Genomic DNA, 20,960 nt, shown 5'->3' with positions numbered 1-20,960 from the left:
AATCAGTATAATGTATATATTTTTTTCAATTAAATTATCGTAATAAACTGTAAATAAAGATGGAAATCTACTTTTGAATTATTAAATCTCATGAAATACATCCCAGAGCAAACAAATGTTCAAATGTGATGTATTGATGAACCCCTCCTCACTACAGTAGTTTGAATTTCAGCTACCCACATTCTCACCTGCGCAGTTGAAACTGCAGGCAGTCACTGAAAAAGTCGTTGGAATCCAGTGGTCATAAGATGAAGTCAGAACAGTTTGCGTGAAATAGAAGTAGGTATTGAACTTTAGTTTGCGTAAGAAATTGTGTATTTCATAGCGACTCATTTTTTAAATATTTTAAAATGTATCTGTTAGTTTAACGCAGCTACGTTAGCTACTGTCTAGCTACGACTAACAACCAGTCAAGGAGGTAACCTAGCACTTTCTCCTCATCTAACTTTAGTCTTTCCGCCTAGATATCAGTGCTGTCGGAGATGGGCACTTTCAAGAAGTTGGATGACACAACATTGACCATTTTAAAAGGTAAGATTTATTAGCGTGTACTAACTGTAGTGCCCTGTGCAGTTAGCTAAATGAGCACAGGCTTTGCTAACGTTGCTGTGTAACGTAGGCCTTTCATGTCTGTCTCATTTTGTCTTTAACAATAAATATTAATCACAATACACATATTTTGACTTAAAATATCACCAACTCAATGATTTTGAAACAGGAAAAAATGATAAAAAAAATATATACACTCAGATTTGAAAAAAAAACACATTTCAGTAAACTATAGTAATTGAAGAAATCATACCATGTGTAATTAACTTTTTATTTTGCTTGTTTATTTAATATATACTGAACTCAAAACACCGTGTCAGACAAAAATGGCTTCGGTGGCAGCTCAAAATGGCGTAAACTACTGCCACGTGGCCACGGTATAATATTTTTTAATCTTAATTCCGCAAGTCGTGCCGCAAATTTAAATTTGCGTGTTCACTAAAAAGCAGATCGTCTAAACTTTTCCATCTGGTCCGCTCTTTGTGGGTCATTTAGAAATGTAAAAAAATGAAAATTTGCTTTACGGTGTCATTTAATATTAAGCCAAGCGGATTGTAAGATATGAGGGCGTTAATATAGTAAACATTTTGAATATTTATATTATGGCGTTGAACCCTATGAAGGAGGACGGGCGTGGATGTCAGAAAATGGGCGGAGCTAACGGTGACGCTCTTTTCTGTCATAATGGCTTCTAACATCGAAAACGAGTCGTTAGAAAAATTCCAAATTTACATTATTTCGTATGTCTGACTCGTCATTTGGTAATAATACCCGTGGTGATGCCTCCAAGTTAATCTAGCTATGTGTTTTTTACTTATATATGACATGTAGAGGTAGCATTAGGACTGCTATTCTTGTTCATTATCGCGTTTTGTTATTACTTTATGTGTAAGTTCAACTCTACTGTTTTGTACTAACAGCTGCAAACATTAGTGAAGGCTTGTTGCACACCTTCTCGCGTGATGATATAAGGGACCTTTTTCCGGGCCCTGAGCACTTTCTGAGGAGAAGAAGTATCTGGCAAATTATTTATCCTGAGGTAAGGCAGCAGTTTATCTAGGTACAACTCAAAGTAGATCCAGATCTTTGTATTTATATAGTAGCTCTTTTTTCTTGTAAAGACTGGTCAACCTAGATTAGCTAATGTCTTAATGCCAGCCCAATGGTTGGCACAACAAAAATTGTATTTGGAGTTGGCAATTTCACAAATATGGCTTGTAATAGGACATGTGAAATATGACAAAACTGATGTTACGTTCCAGTATCAAGATGTGCTTTGATAAATTCAACTCTAATTTCCTATATGCGTATTGTTGTGGACTTGATTCTTTAAATGTGCTTATAATACCCTGTAATTGCTGGTGCATTGCCCCTTAGTAGGACATTTCACTTGCAATTATTTAGATGCTTATGGACCTTTTTAAGGTAGTTTAATATCAAAATGGATCCAAGTCCAAAACAAAAAGGTGTAAGAGTGAACCTGAAGAAGCATATGCAAAAACCATTGTTTGTTCCATTTTTTACTATGAAATAAAAAATCAAGATTTGTATCTAAGGTCGGTCGTAGTCATTCAAGTATGTGATATTCTTTTCAATTTTTGGATAATGGATCCAAGTCCCTTGTCATCTGCTTTGTAGCCAAGTATTATCCTCAACCTCAAATTAATGGGAAAGATGTGCACTATACAATCCAAACATGATTTTATCATGTGCTCATCATTTCTATTAATTTGGGGTTGATGCAGGTAGCTGGATCTACACAATTGAGGGCATGGGAATTGGACTCATTAGCATTAGATAAATTGAGGTCGGAAAGCATCTGACATGGATTTATGAGTGAAATGTCTCTTATGTCTCTTAACTTTTGCATAACTGAGTGTGTTGAAAAAAATAAGAGATTGGATGACCCATAACTTTCTGCTATTAAATTCTGATAAAACGGAGATTTTGCTCATCGGCCCAAAAAATAGTACACAGAAGCTCCAGCATCTCAGCCTGCATTTAGACGGTTGTTCTGTAACTACTAGTTCAACGGTAAAAGACCTGGGAGTTATTTTAGACAGCAACTTATCTTTTAAAAATCACATCAATCAAGTTACAAAAACAGCCTTCTTTCACCTTAGAAATATTTCTAAGCTAAGAAATATCTTATCTATATCTGATGCAGAGAAGCTCGTCCATGCGTTTATGACCTCTAGAATAGACTACTGTAATGCATTACTAGGTGGATGTCCTGCATCATTAATAAACAAGCTTCAGTTAGTTCAGAATGCGGCAGCAAGAGTTCTTACTAGGTCAAGAAAATACGATCATATAACCCCAATCTTATCGTCCCTACATTGGCTTCCTATTAAGTTTCGAATAGACTACAAACTACTGCTACTCACTTATAAAGCACTAAATGGTTTGGCTCCCATGTATCTATCCAGTCTTTTAACACGCTACAATCCGTCACGGCCCCTGAGATCTCAAAACTCTGGGCTTCTAGTAGTTCCTAGAATAGCAAAGTCCACTAAAGGCGGTAGAGCATTTTCACATTTAGCTCCTAAACTCTGGAATAGTTTTCCTGACAGTGTTCGGGGTTCAGATACACTCTCCCAGTTTAAGTGTAGATTAAAAACATATCTTTTTAGCAAAGCCTACACATAACACACATCACACACATCACATCACAACCTTGTGCTCCAGAATATATGATGACATGCACATTATCAACTTGTGCTGTTAATATCATGAACAGCAGCTACGCTAATTCCTCTCCACTGCTTTTCTTTCTCTCCCCATCCTGAGGCATCCTGAGGTTTGGCCAGCTCCAGTCACGTCCCACCTCGTGAAGATTATGGACCTATGGATGATCATGGAGAAGTAGATGCCGAGTGTTTAAAGGCCCTGGCATGGAGAAGCTGATGCTGGATCTATGATGATCACAAATTGTTCTGTTTTGTTGAAAGATTTATGACCAAACTCTTGATGTCACCCATATGAGGATGGGTTCCCCTTTGAGTCTGGTTCCTCTCAAGGTTTCTTCCACATAACATCTAAGGGAGTTTTTCCTTGCCACTGTCTTGCTCATCAGGGACAAACGCACACCATTCACCTTCACTGTTGTTTTCTGTAAAGCTGCTTTGAGACAATGTCTGTTGTGAAAAGCGCTATACAAATAAACTTGACTTGACTTTACATATTCACAGGAGCAGGCCTCAAACGCCGGACACCCACAAAGTCTTAGTGATGGAAGTTCTGCATCCCCTTCGAATAAGCCACCCCAAACAAACCTCCACGGAGCCACCTCCCTGAAAAGAGCAACTCCCAAGAAGGTTTTACAGCTACCCAGCCCTGAGTATGTAATCTACACAGACACTGAGTTGGAGCAAGTTCGCAAGCATTACTTCGAAATGAAGAACATTGGGAGAGAGGGGGGGGGCTGCACTCTGTCAAAGGAACTTCGGTGCAGACTGGTGAGAAATACCATGACCAACATGGTCTCCATCCTGAGGGCAACTGTTGAGGCTGAAGATGTCAGGTATCCTTCAAAAGAAGAAATCATTGCAATGGCTAAGAGACTTGAAGAATATTATCCCATGCTGCAAGACAAGCCTGGTGGCTCTAAACATTCATGGGTGAGTAGATAAATGACTTAGTAAAATGAAATTCCTGATGTTTAGTTAGTTGAGATACTTAAACTGTATTTCTTGGTGTAAGGAGAGTATTGCTCTGTACCATTTCTCCACTCTTCTCTGGAAGTATATGTATTTATGCACACATGGATTAGAAAGCGTAGGATTAGTCTAAGCATGATTCTCACAGCAGTCTGGTCAAATCTAAATCCAATTGGAGTATGCATTTTTCAGGAAGCATTATGTAATCATGACATAATATGTCATAGGTAACACTCTTCAGACAACTTTACAAGAGACTTCAGAATATAAGGTCTCCACAAAGGACACAGGGCCCAACACCTGAGAGGGGCCGTAGACGTAAAAGGCGGCGCATAGATTTTGGAACCTCAAGTGAGCAGGGTGATGGGACTCAAGTGCATCAACTGTGATATTGGATGCCTCTCCTGCTAGAAGCAGCACACCAGAAAGGGCAACCGCCAAACTGCAGAATCTTTCTGACAGAATCGGTAAGTACACCACTTATTGTCTTGGAGAACTTCGAGAAAAATGTAAACTGTATTATTATTTAGCAGACGACTTTATCAGTCAGTGAACTATGCATCAGCTGCAGAGTCATTTACGACTAAGTCTCACCCGAAAGATGGAGCACAAGGAGGTTAAGTGACTTGCTCACGCACACAGTGAGTCAGTGGCTGAGGTGGGATTTGAACCGGGGACCTTCTGGTTACAAGCCCTTTTCTTTAACCGCTGGACCACACAGCGTCCTGTAGCCTTGGCATATTTAGGCGCCGTTGCCAGAGCATGTTACTTTAAGGTCTAATGTCTGAAAAACGTACTTCAGTGGATTTTCTGTTCCACTAAACACCCGCAACACTTGTAAGACAAAACAAAAATGGTCTGACGTTTCTATTACATTTCACAGCATGATGTACTTTAAACAAACAACCTGTTTTTTTCAAATCTTAATAGTCCTTTTAATAATTATTTGTTGAGGAAACTAAAGACATGGAATATATTTGGTATCTTCAAGTCAGTGACGTATTCAACAAAGGGGCATTGTTGCAAAAATATAAATCGCTTGGTGCGAGTCAAGCAGAACGGTCGTGCTGTTGTAAGTCAATGACTGTTTGCATAAAGAGCATGCCAGGGTTTCCATCTGCAGGAAGAAAGCAAATTTGATCCTAGTGTAAAAAATTAGAAGAAAGTGGGCACATGAAATAAAACAATAATATTCATCGATGACGGCAACATTTTCGATTAATCGATTAATTCAAATAATTGTTGCAGCACTAGCAAGCACAATAACTCATCTTTCTCTTTCAAGATGAAAACACCTCTACAGACCAGGATAGCCAACAGGCTCAAGCAAGGCACTACAGAACCCTTCAGGAAGTGTACAAGAGACCGAAGCCGAAATAAAGACGCAGTTGCCCAACTGCTCGACTTGGAATTTGAGGCAAGAAGAGCATTCATCGATTCGGACACACTCAAGGACCAGGACAGGCCTGCCAAGATCATTGAAGTGTATCCATGCTTTAAAGACCTTAACCATGTAAGTAAACAAACCAAGACAAGAATTAGTCCCCTTAAACCAAATGTCAGAGGATGATACAAGGTGCTGGGGTACATACAGACTGTCATTCATAAACACTTTCCCAGTCTCCTCACTGTGACAGTTGAGGCTGGCTGGGGTTGTCTGCTGTATTTCTTCTGGAATTGATTAGGTCAGGGGTGAGGGGGGGGAGGATTGGTTTGCCATCTGAGGCATGATGGTGTGTGAGTTGGACACAGATACAGTGTGTAATTGTGTGTACATTTGTATTTGTGTGATCTGCCTAGTTGTCACAAGAGCCTCAATGTTCTATGCAATTTCATACACTTTTTGTGGTTTCAAGGGAGAACTGTAATTATTGAAAGGCTAACACTACTGTATAGGAAAATGTCTTCACTTAGCCTTCCAAAATCTGTTAGTTTAGAGCACCATCGTGCACTCTAATAGAACTTGAAGTTAAAGCGATGTTACACTCTATTTACATCTTATAGTTGTTTTGCACATGTATTTGATATAGTCAACTACCTGAAGTAGTTTTTATGTGCATACCTCGCTTCTTTCGATGTATAGATGCAGCTTTTGGTCAGCTTGTGTTGCCCATTGAAGCCCATTCATTCCGTAAAGATATCACTCCAAACTCCAAACACTCAAATCAAGGCTATGTTACGCCAATGTTGCTTCTGAGTAATTTGTCCGTTTTACTTTTTTGATTCGTTATTTATAAACCCACTTTCCAAATTGCAAGATTTCCCCGTTTCTCTGATAGCATTGCGTGCCTGAGGCAATGCATTGGACCGATTAGTGTCGACAGCGCGAGAGATCTACTTGCGCATTTGTCAGGTAAGTGATGTATTGAGTTTGTTTAAAACAGAACAGAGCGTTTTATTTGGAAACTTAAACTGACAAATTTTACAGTATGGTTGACAAAGTATTTCAGAGTTGAGTTTGAGTGTTATGGACTTTCTTGAAATATGGCGTTTCTGACATAAATGCATGTAAAATGTACGTGGTGTACATCGAATACTAGTGCTGGACAACTATAAGATGTAAACAGACTGTAACATCCCTTTACTTAACCAAAAAAAAAACTCTTGATTTTCATTTTTCCTACATGTGGAAGCCTCGTTTATTACTCGTTTATTTTTTGAGTGGAGAAGACTTGTGTCATTGTTTTATTTTTATACTGAATGATTTGCAGGTTCTCGGTGAACTTTGCAGGATTGTCAGCAAAGACAACACTGCTTACATTAAGGAGGTGAAGGAGCGCTGGGACACCTTCCAGAGCCAAGCGGTCTTTTACGGTATTATGAAAAAGGTGATGAAGCCACCGATGACATTAAACACAGGTAAGATCTACATTTCCTTGGTTTTATCAATGTAATACTGTTTTCGTCACAATTCAGAGTAACAAATGACGTGTATGACAATTTCTCTCATGCAGAGGAACGAGCCATTAACATGTTGAAGTCCCTGCCAGTCATGTTCCCATCTGCAGTTGCTCCGGCCAAGAAGTTGGGACGAGAGAGTGAGGCCCTGCTTCATGTCCTGATGGTAAAATAATACCTCTTTCTAGTTCCTTACTGTGACATAGATTCCCAAACATCTGTCTTTAGCCTTGTGTTTTGTGATTGTTTCAACACCCAGACTCTGTCCTGTTATTATTTTCTCTTATACCTTCATTTTTTTTAGCAATTCATTTTCCTGTTTAGCCTTCAGAGGATCCAAACACTTATCTGCAGAGGAGGCCCCTTTCCTGCCCTGTCCTGATTGTGGATAAAGAAAACTGCATGGTGGCAATCGGGACCACCCCAGTAGCAACCTTCCCCAAGAACCATCTGCATGAGGGAGCCCTTTATTTGATGGCGTATTGTTATGCCCTGCACTTGACCTACCCAAAGTGCATTGCTACTCTGCTCTCAGTCCTTCAAACCGAGGTACTGCAAGATGAGCTCCATGAGAGGGACACAACTTCATCCTACAGGAAAGCCATGGCTGAGTGGAAGAAGTTTATTGGAGAGTAGGCTTGTCTTCGAAGCGCTTGCATTATATTCCATTGTTCTGAGTTTGTTGGCTGATCTTGTATAAGAAGATGTATCTCCGTTTATAGACATTACTAAATAAGGCCTACTTCATTTAAGTTTTTTATTTTGAAACTCAAGGACGCTATCCTCCTTTCTCCATTGGATTTTACCCTTATGAGCGTCTCTCACCCCAGACTGACTAATCTACCGTAGCCTGCCTATCGCAAGCCATCTTATCATTTAATCCTTGTTTGCTGATATCCACAATTCAATCCTTGATATCAATATTTGCTGTACATTCTTGATATCAAGAGTTGAATTGGTGATATCAAGAGTTGAATTCTTGATATCAACAGTTCATGCAAGCCGTTTTTACATTTATTCCTTAATTGCTGATCGTGGAAGTACCTACCATCACAAGTATAGCTGCTTTACTAAACACTTTTTTGGGGGGGATATATAGTCTTAATGAGAATGTTATCAGGGCATATTATCGTTCTATCACCCACCCCTACTTAATGTAAAAAAGAATAGTTTGAGACTCTTGCCAAACATTGTGTGTTGAATCATTGAATAAATGACCATCTGGGGGAATTCAGTGTTGTTGGGTTGTCATTTATAGAAAAGGATAAGTCTTAGGCCATTCTTGTTTTAAGTGGTATGACCTGATTTTATTCTATATCAAGGTGCTTGATACAAGGGTATATGTCTAGTTTTCAGCCAATCACAGTCTAATTGTGAGCCTTTGTGCTTGTTTTTGTTCATTATGTAGCCTTGTTTTGAGACATTTTTCCAAATATTGAGAGGAACAAATTTAGGAAATAAGTGCAAATTGCTTGTTCTAAGGGGTTTTGTCCAATTATTGAATTACTTCACTAATCTATTCTTGCTTAAATCTAGACAAAATTGCTTGAAATTGATCCCTTTTCACTTGTTTTAAGATTTTAGGGTTTTCTTGTAAACTAGACATTTTGTCTTATTTTAAGAAAACTTACCAAGTTAAATTATCTTACTGCACTGGCAGATAATTTTGCTTATTTTAAGCAGTTTTCGCCTAATTTAGGTATATTTTATCTTGTTTTTTGAGACTGATTTTTTACAGTGTGACATGCTCTCCACCACTGGCTGGCTAAAACTCACAGCTGCCAATGGGCTTGACATACCCTATCTTGGCTACCTGGAGTTGGAGGTTGAGGCCATGGGAATTAAGATGCCGCACTGTGGCTTCTTAGTTGTTAAAGACATTGTTAGCCCTGATAATTCACTCCCATGTATTTTAGGCATGAACATAATCAGTCATTGTAGGCAGCTAGTCAATGCAGAATTTGATACTACCTTGGATGCAAAAGTGGATTCCGATTGGAGGGATGTTTTTCAGAACAGACGTGTACTATTGAAAGGACCTGTGTTGCAGTGGTCGCTAGGAAACGGACAGAGCGAATACCTGCTGGGTCAGTAGTGACTATCTTGGCAAGGGCGTCTAATAGAGATCTTGGAACTGAACAGCTTAGGATGTTAGAACCTTTGAGTACTCCATTGTCAGGAGATCTGGTAGTCATTCGTACGCTTGTTGTTGCAAATAATCTTTGTGTACCTGTTGATATTTTAAATCTTTCTCCGGATGATGTGTTCTTGTCCCCTAGGACACGGCTGGGTATCCTGTCAAAAGTAGGGTGTGTAGAGAGTTCAGAGCATTGTAAAGTGAAATTTCAGCGAATCTCAGCTGACACTGAACAAGTGACTGTAGATGTAAAGGGTGAGCCTAATAGAAACTGTTTACAGCACATGTTGGATAAGGATGACGTGGCTGGTACTGAGGACAAGCAAGCTCAGTTCAGGTCATTATTAACAACGTACCTTGATGTATTTGCTGTAAAGGATGAGGATCTGGGGTATACTGATAAGGTTAAGCACGAGATTCTTTTGACCGATGATGATCCTGTTACACAGCCATATCGTAGGATTCCACCAAATCAGTACCGTGAAGTGAGGGAACATATCTCCAACTTGTTACAGAAGGGAGTCATACAGGAGAGTAACAGTGCCTATGCATCACCTATAGTTCTGGTGCGTAAGGCAGACGGAAGCATTAGGTTATGTGTAGATTACCGGAAACTAAATCAGAAGACCAAAAGCGATGCATTTTCTTTACCCCGCATAGATGAGAGCTTTGATGCTCTGCGGGGAGCGTGATATTTCTCTACAATTTATCTAGCAAGTGGCTATCAGGTGGTGGTGGAGAAAGAAGATCGGCACAAAATTTCATTTTTAACACCTTTTGGGTTATATGAGTATTTACGGATGCCGTTTGGCGTCTGCAATGGGCCTGCGACCTTTCAGAGGTCACCATGAATGACCTAGTCTTTCAGATTCTGCTGGTCTACCTAGATGATATTTTAGTGTATTCGTCAACATTTCAGGAGCACTTGGCTAGACTGGATACTGTGTTGATACGTGGCTGCAAGAGACTGGTCTGAAGGTAAAGCTGGAGAAATGTAATTTTCTTCTGTCAGAGGTTGCATTTTTAGGACACCAGATATCTGCGGATGGTATCAGCACAGACCCCCTGAAGGTAGCTGTTGTGAAGCAGTGGCCAGTTCCAACTACGTTAAAGAATTTAAGATCATTCCTTGGGTTCTGCAGTTACTATAGGCGATTAATTCAGGGGTTCTCTAAAATAGCTGGTCCCTTGCATGATGATGTAAATTTATGTTTGAATAGCGGAAGTGTAAACAAAACTAATCACTTGCTGCGGTGTCTGTGGACTGAAGAATGCCAGGCTGCTTTTGACAGTCTCAAGGATAAGCTTACGTGTGCTACGTAACCCTATACTAGGTTTTGCAGACTTTACAAAACCGTTTATTGTGGAGATGGACGCCAGCAGCCAAGGGCTCGGTGCTGTTCTGTACCAGCAGCAAGGGACACCAAGCGGGTGATTGCCTTTGCAAGTAGACGACTAAGGGATGCAAAAAAAATGATAGAAACTACAGCAGCACGAAGCTTGAACTTCTTGCTCTTAAGTGGGCAATTGCCGAAAAATTTCCAGGATATTTATTGGGTTCCAAGTTCACTGTGATTACAGACAATAACCCTTTGTGCCATCTGAAAACAGCCAAGCTTGGGGCAATTGAGCAGAGGTGGGTTTCACAGCTGTCTGTCTTTGATTTTGATGTCCAGTACCCTCCAGGATATCAAAATGTAGTAGCTGATGCACTCTCTAGGCAGGCATTTGCAGGGGAGCCAGAGCCTGTCTCAGTTGATTGAGTATGATGGTTGTGTGGCAATTTGTATTTTGATTAGACGCGGTACAGCCCTAGCACTTGTTTCTGCTGGGCTACACAGCTGTAAAGTAAGGCAGATGAGGGTGGTGGAATCCAAATATGATGATCCTAATGGGCTGAGGGAAGAAAATACACACACTTTTCCAGGTTATACTACTGATGAGCTTTGTGCCTTTCAACAGCAGGATTCTGTGCTTAGTGTATTTAGGAGGTTGTGGGAGCAAAAGAAGAGACCATATGGCAAGGAGCGCATTGCTCTGCCTAAACCTGTTCAGTCCATGTTGAAGCATTGGGATAGGATCAGGGAGCGTCAGGGTTTACTGTATTGAGTGATTAGGGATGTGGTAGATGGGAATGTTATCTCTATGGGCCATCAAGGCATTGAGCGTACCTTGCACTTGCTGAGATGATTTTGGGTGGGTATGCACAATGATGTTGCCCAGTGGATTAAAGATTGTCAGCATTGTGTTTTAAGTAAAATGCCACAACCAAAGGTCCATCCACCGATTAAGTAATTCTTGGCTTCTACGCCACTGGAAGTAGTTGCTGTAGACTTCACTGTGCTGGAACCGGCGTTAGATGGACGTGAGAATGTTCCTGTCGTCACAGGTGTCTTTACAAAATTCACCCAGGCCTTTCCTACTCGTGACCAAAAGGCAGACACTACAGCTAAGGTATTGCTTAGGGAATGGTTTATAAAGTACAGGGTCCCAGAGCGCCTACATTCAGACCAGGGCCATAACTTCGAAAGCAAAGTTGTAACTGAACTCTGTAAGCTTTATGGTGTGAAGTAGAGCCGCACCACACCTTACCATCCCACCGGTAACGCGCAATGTGAGCGGTTCAACAGGACGCTGCATGATCTGTTGCGCACTTTGCCACCGGAAAAGAAGCGCCGTTGGCCAGAATATCTGCCAGAATTAGTTTACGCCTACAATGCAACACTGCATGCAACGACAGGCTACTCCCCACATTATCTATTGTTTGGTGTTAATCCTCACTTGCCAGTGGATGCGCTGTTGGGGCGAGAGCAGGCATTTGACAAAAAGCATGACTGGTTAGCAGTCCATCAAAAACGTCTGAGTGATGCGCATGCCAGGGCAAGGGAATATTCTGAACAGAAAGCTGCTGAGCGTATTAAATTGCAGAAAGACAGAATTTATTGTCCAAGAATTGAAGTAGGTTCACTGGTGTACTTAAGAAACAGGCCATTAGGTCACAACAAAATTCAGGATGCTTGGGGACCAACAGTCTTTCGAGTAATAGACATTCTTGGAAATACTTATACGGTAGAGCCTCTGGAGGAAGGGCCAACAAAGAGGGTACACAGAGTTGATGTAAGAATGCGCGTAAATCTTCCTGTGCCGGCACCCAGAAAAAGCTCCAACGCTCCATAAGTTAAGTCTGACCCCTCCAAAGAAGGGGAGTCAGAAGATTCAGATGAAGACATGGTTTTGATGGAGATGAGTAATGGTAACTCAGTGCTGGGACTAGGTATTCAGTCTGTCTGCCCTCAAGGCGTTGAGTCGGTGGCTAATGCTGACCATGCCAGTTTAAGTGTGTCTGATTTTGCTAGTTCCTCCGAAACAGAGGAAATGTCTGACACCACTAGTGAGACAAAGGGTCCTGTGGCTGCACCACGTAGGAGCAGGAGACTTAATGCAGGTCAGCACTTAAATATGTACCATGAGCCTAAGTCTGTTTTGAACACTGCTACTGTAACTCAATCAACTAGTTCTACTGTATTCTGTGAAACAGTAAAGGAGGTTGAGAGGAACCTGGCCCTGAAGGAGTAATCGAGGGCGCTTACTTTGGTGCAGGGGAGAATGTAACCGGGTGTTAGTTTAAGGTGCATTTATTTCTTTATGCTACAGATTATGCCTGCCTGGTGAAAAAGAACACAGGTGAAGGATCCAGTATCATCCATTATAAAGTAAATTTAAAATAGATTGCAAATTTCTTACCCGTGTTGTTTTCTGAAGGGTGATGTATGTCTGCAGTAATTTGTGTGGATGCACGATTTCCAAGTGCAAAGGTTAGCATAGTGTGAGCTAACGCATCAGGTCAGTGTTTCGGATGTATATTAGTTTAAAAATGCATCAAATATGAATGTGTTGATTTATGTAGCACGTGCAAGCAATACAAGTTCTCTTGGTGTGTTCGGCCTATCGGAGCATAAATAGCACTGAAGGGTAACTTTGGAAAGTAAGTAAACCATGCCATAGGATCTTGGAGGAGTAATTTACTTTTCCTTATGTTGGTCAATGATGTAAACTTGAGGCATTTGTTTCTTTTTTTATAGAATTGCCACTGCCGTAGTTTGTTTACTGGATAAATGATGATTTATTGTTTTATATATTGCACACCATAAAAACAGATTCTGTACATCAGGTAGTACTTTATTTTATTTTTATGATATATATTTTTTTTTGTGTTAAAAATATTTGTCCTGTAATTTTGTTTCATTTAACTCCTCATTTATCTTCTTCCACATAAAAATTAACAAGCAGGATATATATATATATATATATATATATATATATATATATATATATATATATATATATATATATATATATATATATTGTTAATTGGAATAAAAGAACCCTAGTGGAATTTGTTGCGTATCGTTGCAACGGCCACATATGTGTAAATAATAAAATATATATATATATATATATAAGTAGCCACCTTTTGCTTAGATTACTGATTTGCACACTCTTGGCATTCTCTTGATGCCTACTTTGAAGAACCTACAATATGACATATTTTCAGTTCACGTTTTTGTTATGTATATAATTCCACATGTGTTAATTCATAGTTTTGATGCCTTCAGTGTGACTCTACAATTTTCATAGTCATGAAAATAAAGAGAACTCTTTGAATGAGCAGGTGTGTCCAAACTTTTGGTCTGTACTGTGTGTGTGTGTGTGTGTGTGTGTATATGTATATATATATATATATATATATATATATATATATATATATATATATATATATATATATATATATATATATATATATATATATATATATAATCCTGGGCTAGTCGACCCGTACCGGACACACTATTTGTACTGCGCATGTGCGCCTACTTCCTGTCTGAAGTTATGTAATAATCTTCGGTGAAATAGACGCATTTGACGCAGTTCAAATAGTGTTTCCGATACGACTCGAGTAGCGACACGGGTCCAAAGTGCAACTATGGACGCGGCCATTATTTACACGTCATTTTAGTCTGGTTGTTCCATGATAAATGTTGCAATTACCAACTCCCAGTTGAGTTGAACGTAACATTGCGGAAGTGGGAAGTCGGAATTCAAGTCATTTTTGACCCAAAGCACGAATCTCCCATGTTTTGTTAGCAACGAGCTAGGCAGAGGCCAGTTCTATTTTGTGCTCTTTTGACGAGTCACCTCGAGGCTGAGAAGTCCATCCCGTGTTCTCGAGGAGTGTTTCCAGATTTTTCTCTTTGAAGAGGGGGCAGTTGCTTCGCACACACTTGTGAACGCCAAGACAGGACATATCTAATCACTAGAATTATTACGGGCAACGATACACGGTAGGCTTGTCCTTTTGTATTTTTAAATCGCTATAATAGTATGGTTGTAGGTTAGGTAGACTATCATACACTTTTGTATTTGTGTGACTAGTATGTGTAAGAAAATGCACCAAAGCTATGATACGAGATATCCTGACAGATAGATGTGGCAGTGATAATTTTGCAGAAGCTGTTGAGTAAGTCCAACAAATATAAAGGCTCTGGGCACTGTAAAAAGATGTGCAGAAGCTGATGAGCAAGTACACTTAGAATATGTATGTAATTATATTAGTGTAGGATGTGTGCAAGGCACAATATGTTTTGGAAATGTGAAACGTATACATTTACAATGTGGAATATGTAAATTGGATGTAGGATGACGATAAAGGATATTTACTTTTTTTAATGACTGAAAAACATCACAGTAAAGGGTTATTAAAAAGAATAAACCGATACGACGCGATTCTTTAGTTCTCAAGCAACGTCATGGAATGAGTCAGTGACCATTTGAAAGAGGTGTTATCGAAGTTGATTGTGAGTATAATACTTGTGACTTGGCTGAAGTTTTGTATTACTTTTCCTTAATAAAATATTGCGTAATGAAATCGGATCATTCTTTTTGAATAACCCTGTATTATAAGAAATGCAAATCAGAATAGATAATGCAAGGTGTAATTTTCCCCATTTGTAATTTAGTTATAATCTTGTCCATCGTATAAAAAAAATCCATGTTTAAGTCTATAGTCCACCAGTATACTCCACCATATTGTGATCTCTGTTCATGGATATTGGCTATTTACCTTATTTAAACACTGCATGTTTCCATGCTTTAGTGCAAAGACTTGAAATATTTCTATTCCTTTTGATATAGGCTTCCACATTATCCGAACCTTGTCAGAGGTTGGCAATGTATCCAAACTTCCACAACCCATTTGCAGATGACAATGAAGAGCATGCTATAACAGCAGCAAAAAGCTTTAACTATGAAAAAGATGATAAAGATGAAAGCACAATGAACCCAGAAGATCGACACCAGAGGCACCTGGAACAAGAGGTGATGCGTGCAGCTCAGTCTGCCATGGAGAGCAGCAGTCGCTCCCTTTCCCTCATCTATGATTCAGAGAAAATTGGGAAAGAGACAGCAGAGGTAAGATAATTTTGCTTGTTTATGCACATTTGCATGTTTAATTTAATAAATAAAATGCATCCAAATTATTGGTTATTATTATTTAATTTCAAAAATAAATATATTGCATATAATAATATATTTAAATAATTATATATTGCCAAAAAATATGTGAACACATGATCATTACATGTGGGCCTTCCCCAAGTGGTTGTCACAAAGTTGTAAGTATACAGTTGAATAAAATGTCATTATATTATACAGTATATAATTTCCCCTCAGTTAAACTGAAAAGCTCAGGATTGCCTTATCATGAGAGTATGACTGTACAAAGTGTGGCCGCTAAAGACATGGTTTGCTGAAGCCGGTGTGAAAGGTCTTGGTTGCCTGCCATTTAGCTCATATAAAATTTCAAATCCATGACCTTTCTGTTTTGTTTTTTTTTTTCTTCTTGAGATTAGTAAAAAAAAAAATTATTATTATTTTATACAGCGCTTTTATATGTGCATCTCAAAGCACTTTACAAGCATTAAAAACACAAATAACAAGACAAACATCATACATAAATCACCTGAAAGCCACCCTAAAGAAATACGTTTTAGAAACATGCTTTCAATGCCAAGTTTCAGCCTGTCTAGTCCCAGTTGGGAGAGAATTCCATAATTTTGGAGAGCAAGAAGAGAAAGCCCAGTCAACCATAGACCATAGATGTGTAGAAGAAACAACTAGTAGACCAGAATCACAGGAACGAAGATCAGTGTGTACATGGTTAAAAGATGTGACATACAGTGCATCCGGAAAGTATTCACATCGCTTCATTTATACATTTTGTTCTGTTACAGACTTTTTTAATTTTAATTTATTTGCAAAGATTTTCAAACACACTTCTTTCACTTTGTAATTATGGAGTATTGTTTCTGAGTTTTGAAGAAAATAATTATTTAATAATTTTGGAATAAGTCGTCGTCGTCTTCTTCTTCCGGCTTCTCCCATTATGGGTCGCCACAACGGATCATCCGTCTCCATACCTCCCTGTCCTCTACATCTGCCTCTTTTAAACCAACTACCTGCATGTCTTCCCTCACTATATCCATATACCTCTTCCTTGGCCTTTTGTTACAGCCATAATTTTGAAATAAGGCTGTAAAATAACAACGTAAAAAAAGTAAAGTGCTGTAAAAACGATCTGGATACACTGTTTGGCTGATTGATGTATGTACAAAGTGTACATTTGTGATCCTTTAGATAAGTATCTGGCTATATTTCTCAGCATTGAAGACACCACTAATTCTGACCAAATCTCCAACTCCAATTGTAGAAATGTAGCCCCCAAACTTACAGGAAACCTACACCATGAGCACCTGTGGCCATTTTCTGCACCTTTTTTCCTATAGTTTTGTGCAGAGTTTGTCACATAGTCTTAGTCGTCACTGGAGTTTAGTTCTTTGCTGATGGCACTGCTGGACATTTTCTAATGTTGGAGGGAAATATGCATGATGTGTCTTTCCTTTGCTGCATCAAGTTTCCTTGGCCAGCCACTGCATCCTCAACATTACCAGTTTCTTAGTGATTTTTTCAAAATGGCTTGAAAGCTAACAGCACATCTTAAAACCCCAGTCTGCTTTAAAGTCTTTGCCTGGAAGAGACCTTGCCGATGCAGTATAACTGTCATGTTGGAAGTTGGTCTGCCCATTTTCAGCTGTCTAGTTCAGCTGCGTGATGCAGGTTTTTCTTAACAATTTGGATAGACATGGCAGTGTCCATTTTCTCTTCAATCCTGATGAAACACCAGTCCCCTCTAAAGAGAAACACCCCCACAACATAATCATGCCAGCACCATGCTTCACAGTAGATATGGATATGGTGTTTTTGGTGGTGTTCTTTGTTTGAGTATATCTGTCAAAAGGTGCTATGGCCAGATTAAACAAGTTTGGCAAAAAGCAGAGTTTTTTAGGTATGTTTATGCATAGCTCGAAAGAGATGGAGGATGGCACTTTTTCAGAAAAGAATCCTATCTCATACAGACCAGCTTTGTGTAAAGCTTGTGAGATCAGGCTTTTTTTTTTGGCCTCTTGGCAGCTGCTTAAAATTCTTAATGTCCTCATGGTTCTGTCATCCAGTTTGGACAGATGGATTGAGCTAGTCAGTGTATTGGTGGTAGCATAACACTTTAATCTTCTTAATGATGCTTTGAACAGTAAACAGAGAGATAGCTAAAGCCTTTGATCTATATTATTATTATTATTATTATTATTATTATTATTATTATTATTATTATTATTATTATTAAGCCTTTTCTTAACTTGTGCCTTTCTTTAACAATCCCAGAGGTCTTTTGCAAGCACTTTCCCAAACATGGTAAATTATTTGCAATACCATGCATTACTAAAAGTGGAATCTTCAAGAAACAGCTGGTTTTATTCTGAAGTAATCAGAACCACTACAATTGAGATCAGGTGGGGCAGTTAGTCTGGTGGTTAATCTGAAAGTTAGTTGGTTACACCTGAGCAAGGTTATAATTGTTTACTCTAAGGAAATGATCACTTTACCAAATCATGTTACCAAATGAGGTATTTCACTAATTAATATTTAGTAATCCTCCAGAATGTTTTAAAATGTTTCTACTTTGATGATGGTGGTTATAATGTGTACATACAGCTAAAAATATATCTAATTTTCCAGGGTGCACAAAAGGTAAAGGTTTTTACACTGTAAGCCCAGACAAATTTACTTAAAATATTTGAGGAAACTGATTGCCTTAAAAAAATAAAAAATAAATGTGTAATGAAAACTTAAGTCTAACTTAAATGCTAAGGTTATTCAACTTAAGATGTTTTATAATATATATCATTTTGCCCTTTTATTTCACTTAAAAACCTAATGTTCCAATGCACTAAATTCCAAGTTAATTTAACTTAAAATTGTTTGTAATATCAATTGCTTTATCCCATTACACCACTTAATACCTTGTTACAGTGAGTAAAATTCTATTTCTATTAAAATCATAAAATTGGAGTGTTTAAATTATTTAAAAAAGCCAAACGCAGTATATTCTTTGTTTTTGTTTTATTTTTAAACATGAAATTTTACATGTCTTGTCTTAAACCTTTATTTATTTATTTATTTATTTATTTTTTCATTATTTAAACAGAGGTTTCATCATTAGCACTTGAACTACTAGCATTTTGTCAAATGAATGACTTCCTGGTGGAAAAACAGAGAACCACTGGTAGCTACCAAGTTACAGTTTAGAGACGCCTGCTTTGTTTGACGCTTAAAACCAAAAGTTGTCATTCTTGTCTTAAGAGCATATTTCAGTCTAGCAACATCACGCCTCTGCTATTTTAAGAACTGATCTTACTGGTGATTCATGATTCATGTGAATTATTACAGTCAGTATCTTAGAATCGAAACAAATCACACATAAAAACTTTGGTATGATAGGGGACACATTCTCTGAACTCTGGTATGCTCATTGTGTGGACAAAATTGACAATTATATTTTAACATTTGTTTTGAACAAATAAACAATAATGGGAGCACCCCAACAGGCAATAAAACATACACTGTAAACAGTAAACAACATTTTGCTATTTTAAAATGCTTTTTCAAAAGTGTAACATTACACACTAAACACTGATATTTGGAGCGCCCACAACCCTGCTTTACACTGCATTTTGGGTGCCAGCTCACTTCTACCCAGCTTGAGCATTGTTTCATGCTGTTGGGGTAGTCCAGGTGCAGGGCATAAATCAGTCCAAAAAGGACACCAAATGCCTGAGGCAGGTTGGCCAGTTTATCTATCACCACACTCCCTTTCAAGACAATGTCTACTCTGGATGGGTTAAGCTGAGGATATTCTTGATCAATGCAAAGGATTCCCACTGGAAGTCCTTTTCACAAACCCAAATCAGAAAAAGTTGGGACAGTATGGAAAACGCAAATAAAAAAAGGGGTCTCCAGGGGTCTCCAATCTTTTCCAGAAAGGGCCAGTGTGGGTGCAGGTTTTCATTCTAAACAATCAATGGTCACACCTGATAGTCATTGAAAATGAAGATCATTAGATTTGAACAGGTAGAATTTGGTGTGGACTTGCTTGGTTGGAATAAAAACCTGCACCCACACTGGCCCTTTCTGGAAAAGATTGGAGACCCCTGGACTAGACCTTTCTTGGATGCTGCTTTTGTACCAAATCATAATAACAATCACCTTTTGACATCACCTGTTTCAAATCACATCATTATTTAACCAATTTACCTCATTACTAGCCCTAAATTGCTCCTGTCCCAACCTTTTTTGGAATGTGTTGCAGGTTTGAATGACAGGAAAGGATGTTAATTTACAAATGACATGAAGTTGACCAAACAAAACATGAAATATTTTGTGTTCATATTGTCTGCAATGAAATACAAGTCAAAGTAAATTTAGAAATCACTACTTTCTTTTATTTGCGTTTTCCATACTGTCCCAACTTTTTCTGATTTGGGGTTGTAGTTGCATCCCAACAGAGGAAAAAACATATAACTAGAGAAGATATAATTAGACAGATAATGCTCTCTTGTCCACCAAAAAGTACCTCTGTTTACCTCCATCTATTTATTTTGAAAAGCATGGTAACTGCACTGACATTTAATTATTAAATACTGGCCGTAATTTGACTTCTTAAACTTCTTAAACGGCCATAATTGGATCTGTACATTGGTTTTACTAGTTGCAATTCCTCTTCTCTCCTCTGTACCCAACTAACTTTCCACTCTTCATCCTCTAAAAGCAGCGGCTCCCTATTCCTCCTTACTAATCCTATCCACTTTTCCATCTCCATTCTTAATTGCTCTAACTTGCCAGCATACAACATACAGCTCCTCATATGCCTTTTTTCCCTAGGCTTTCGCCACATCAATCTTTACCTGCTGCCGCATCTCCTTGTACTCCTGCCTACCTTTCTCATCTCTCTGCCGATCCCAATTCTGTTTTGCCAACCTCTTTTCCAGATGTCACACCAAGTACCTTTCTAGCTGTCTCCCTTATTACTTCTGCAGTAGTTGCCCAATCATCCCGCACTTTTTTACCACCACCGAGCCCGTGTCTGAGCTCTTACCTGAATCTCACACTACAGTCTTGTAGGGTGCCCACCCAATGGCCCAACAACAGAATCCACTGGTGTGGGTGAAGGTATGCTGCGTGTTAGTCCTTCTCGCGTGGCTGTAAAAGATTACTTAAATGGATTGCACTTTGTTACATCAATCCAATTTTAACCTCTAATCTGACTC

At 38.8% G+C, this 20,960-nt stretch overlaps 3 protein-coding genes across 4 annotated transcripts in view; all 3 read left to right on the top strand.

Moving 5' to 3' along the window:
• Position 1: 1 nt before the first annotated feature.
• LOC310733736 (uncharacterized protein) lies at positions 2-4,597 on the top strand (the record flags this gene model as incomplete). The annotated part of the gene is made up of 4 exons (XM_083555141.1): positions 2-531; positions 1,470-1,588; positions 3,741-4,169; positions 4,436-4,597. The coding sequence occupies exons 1-4, from the start codon at positions 483-485 to the stop codon at positions 4,595-4,597; spliced, it is 759 nt and encodes a 252-aa protein (XP_083411267.1). The 5' UTR covers positions 2-482.
• LOC310733368 (uncharacterized protein) lies at positions 4,576-8,841 on the top strand. The gene is made up of 5 exons (XM_083554597.1): positions 4,576-4,675; positions 5,494-5,721; positions 6,920-7,067; positions 7,163-7,272; positions 7,431-8,841. The coding sequence occupies exons 1-5, from the start codon at positions 4,604-4,606 to the stop codon at positions 7,740-7,742; spliced, it is 870 nt and encodes a 289-aa protein (XP_083410723.1). The 5' UTR covers positions 4,576-4,603; the 3' UTR covers positions 7,743-8,841.
• Positions 8,842-14,121: 5,280 nt separating this feature from the next.
• snap29 (synaptosome associated protein 29) overlaps positions 14,122-20,960 on the top strand; it is a 28,894-nt gene continuing 22,055 nt past the window's right edge. Inside the window, exons 1-3 of one of the 2 annotated variants that reach the window (XM_083554608.1) lie at positions 14,188-14,585; positions 15,036-15,098; positions 15,436-15,711. In XM_083554608.1, the coding sequence (XP_083410734.1) occupies positions 15,472-15,711 (240 nt within the window). In that variant the 5' untranslated portion in view covers positions 14,188-14,585; positions 15,036-15,098; positions 15,436-15,471. Of the gene's footprint in view, positions 14,586-15,035; positions 15,099-15,435; positions 15,712-20,960 lie in introns of both variants that reach the window. The other variant, XM_083554607.1, reaches the window with a different exon arrangement.

Source organism: Silurus aristotelis, assembly GCF_946808225.1.
Source record: "Silurus aristotelis genome assembly, chromosome: 11".
Lineage (NCBI taxonomy): Eukaryota > Metazoa > Chordata > Actinopteri > Siluriformes > Siluridae > Silurus > Silurus aristotelis.
Note: the sequence above shows the minus strand (reverse complement) of the source record. Positions and strands in the feature narration are given on the sequence as shown.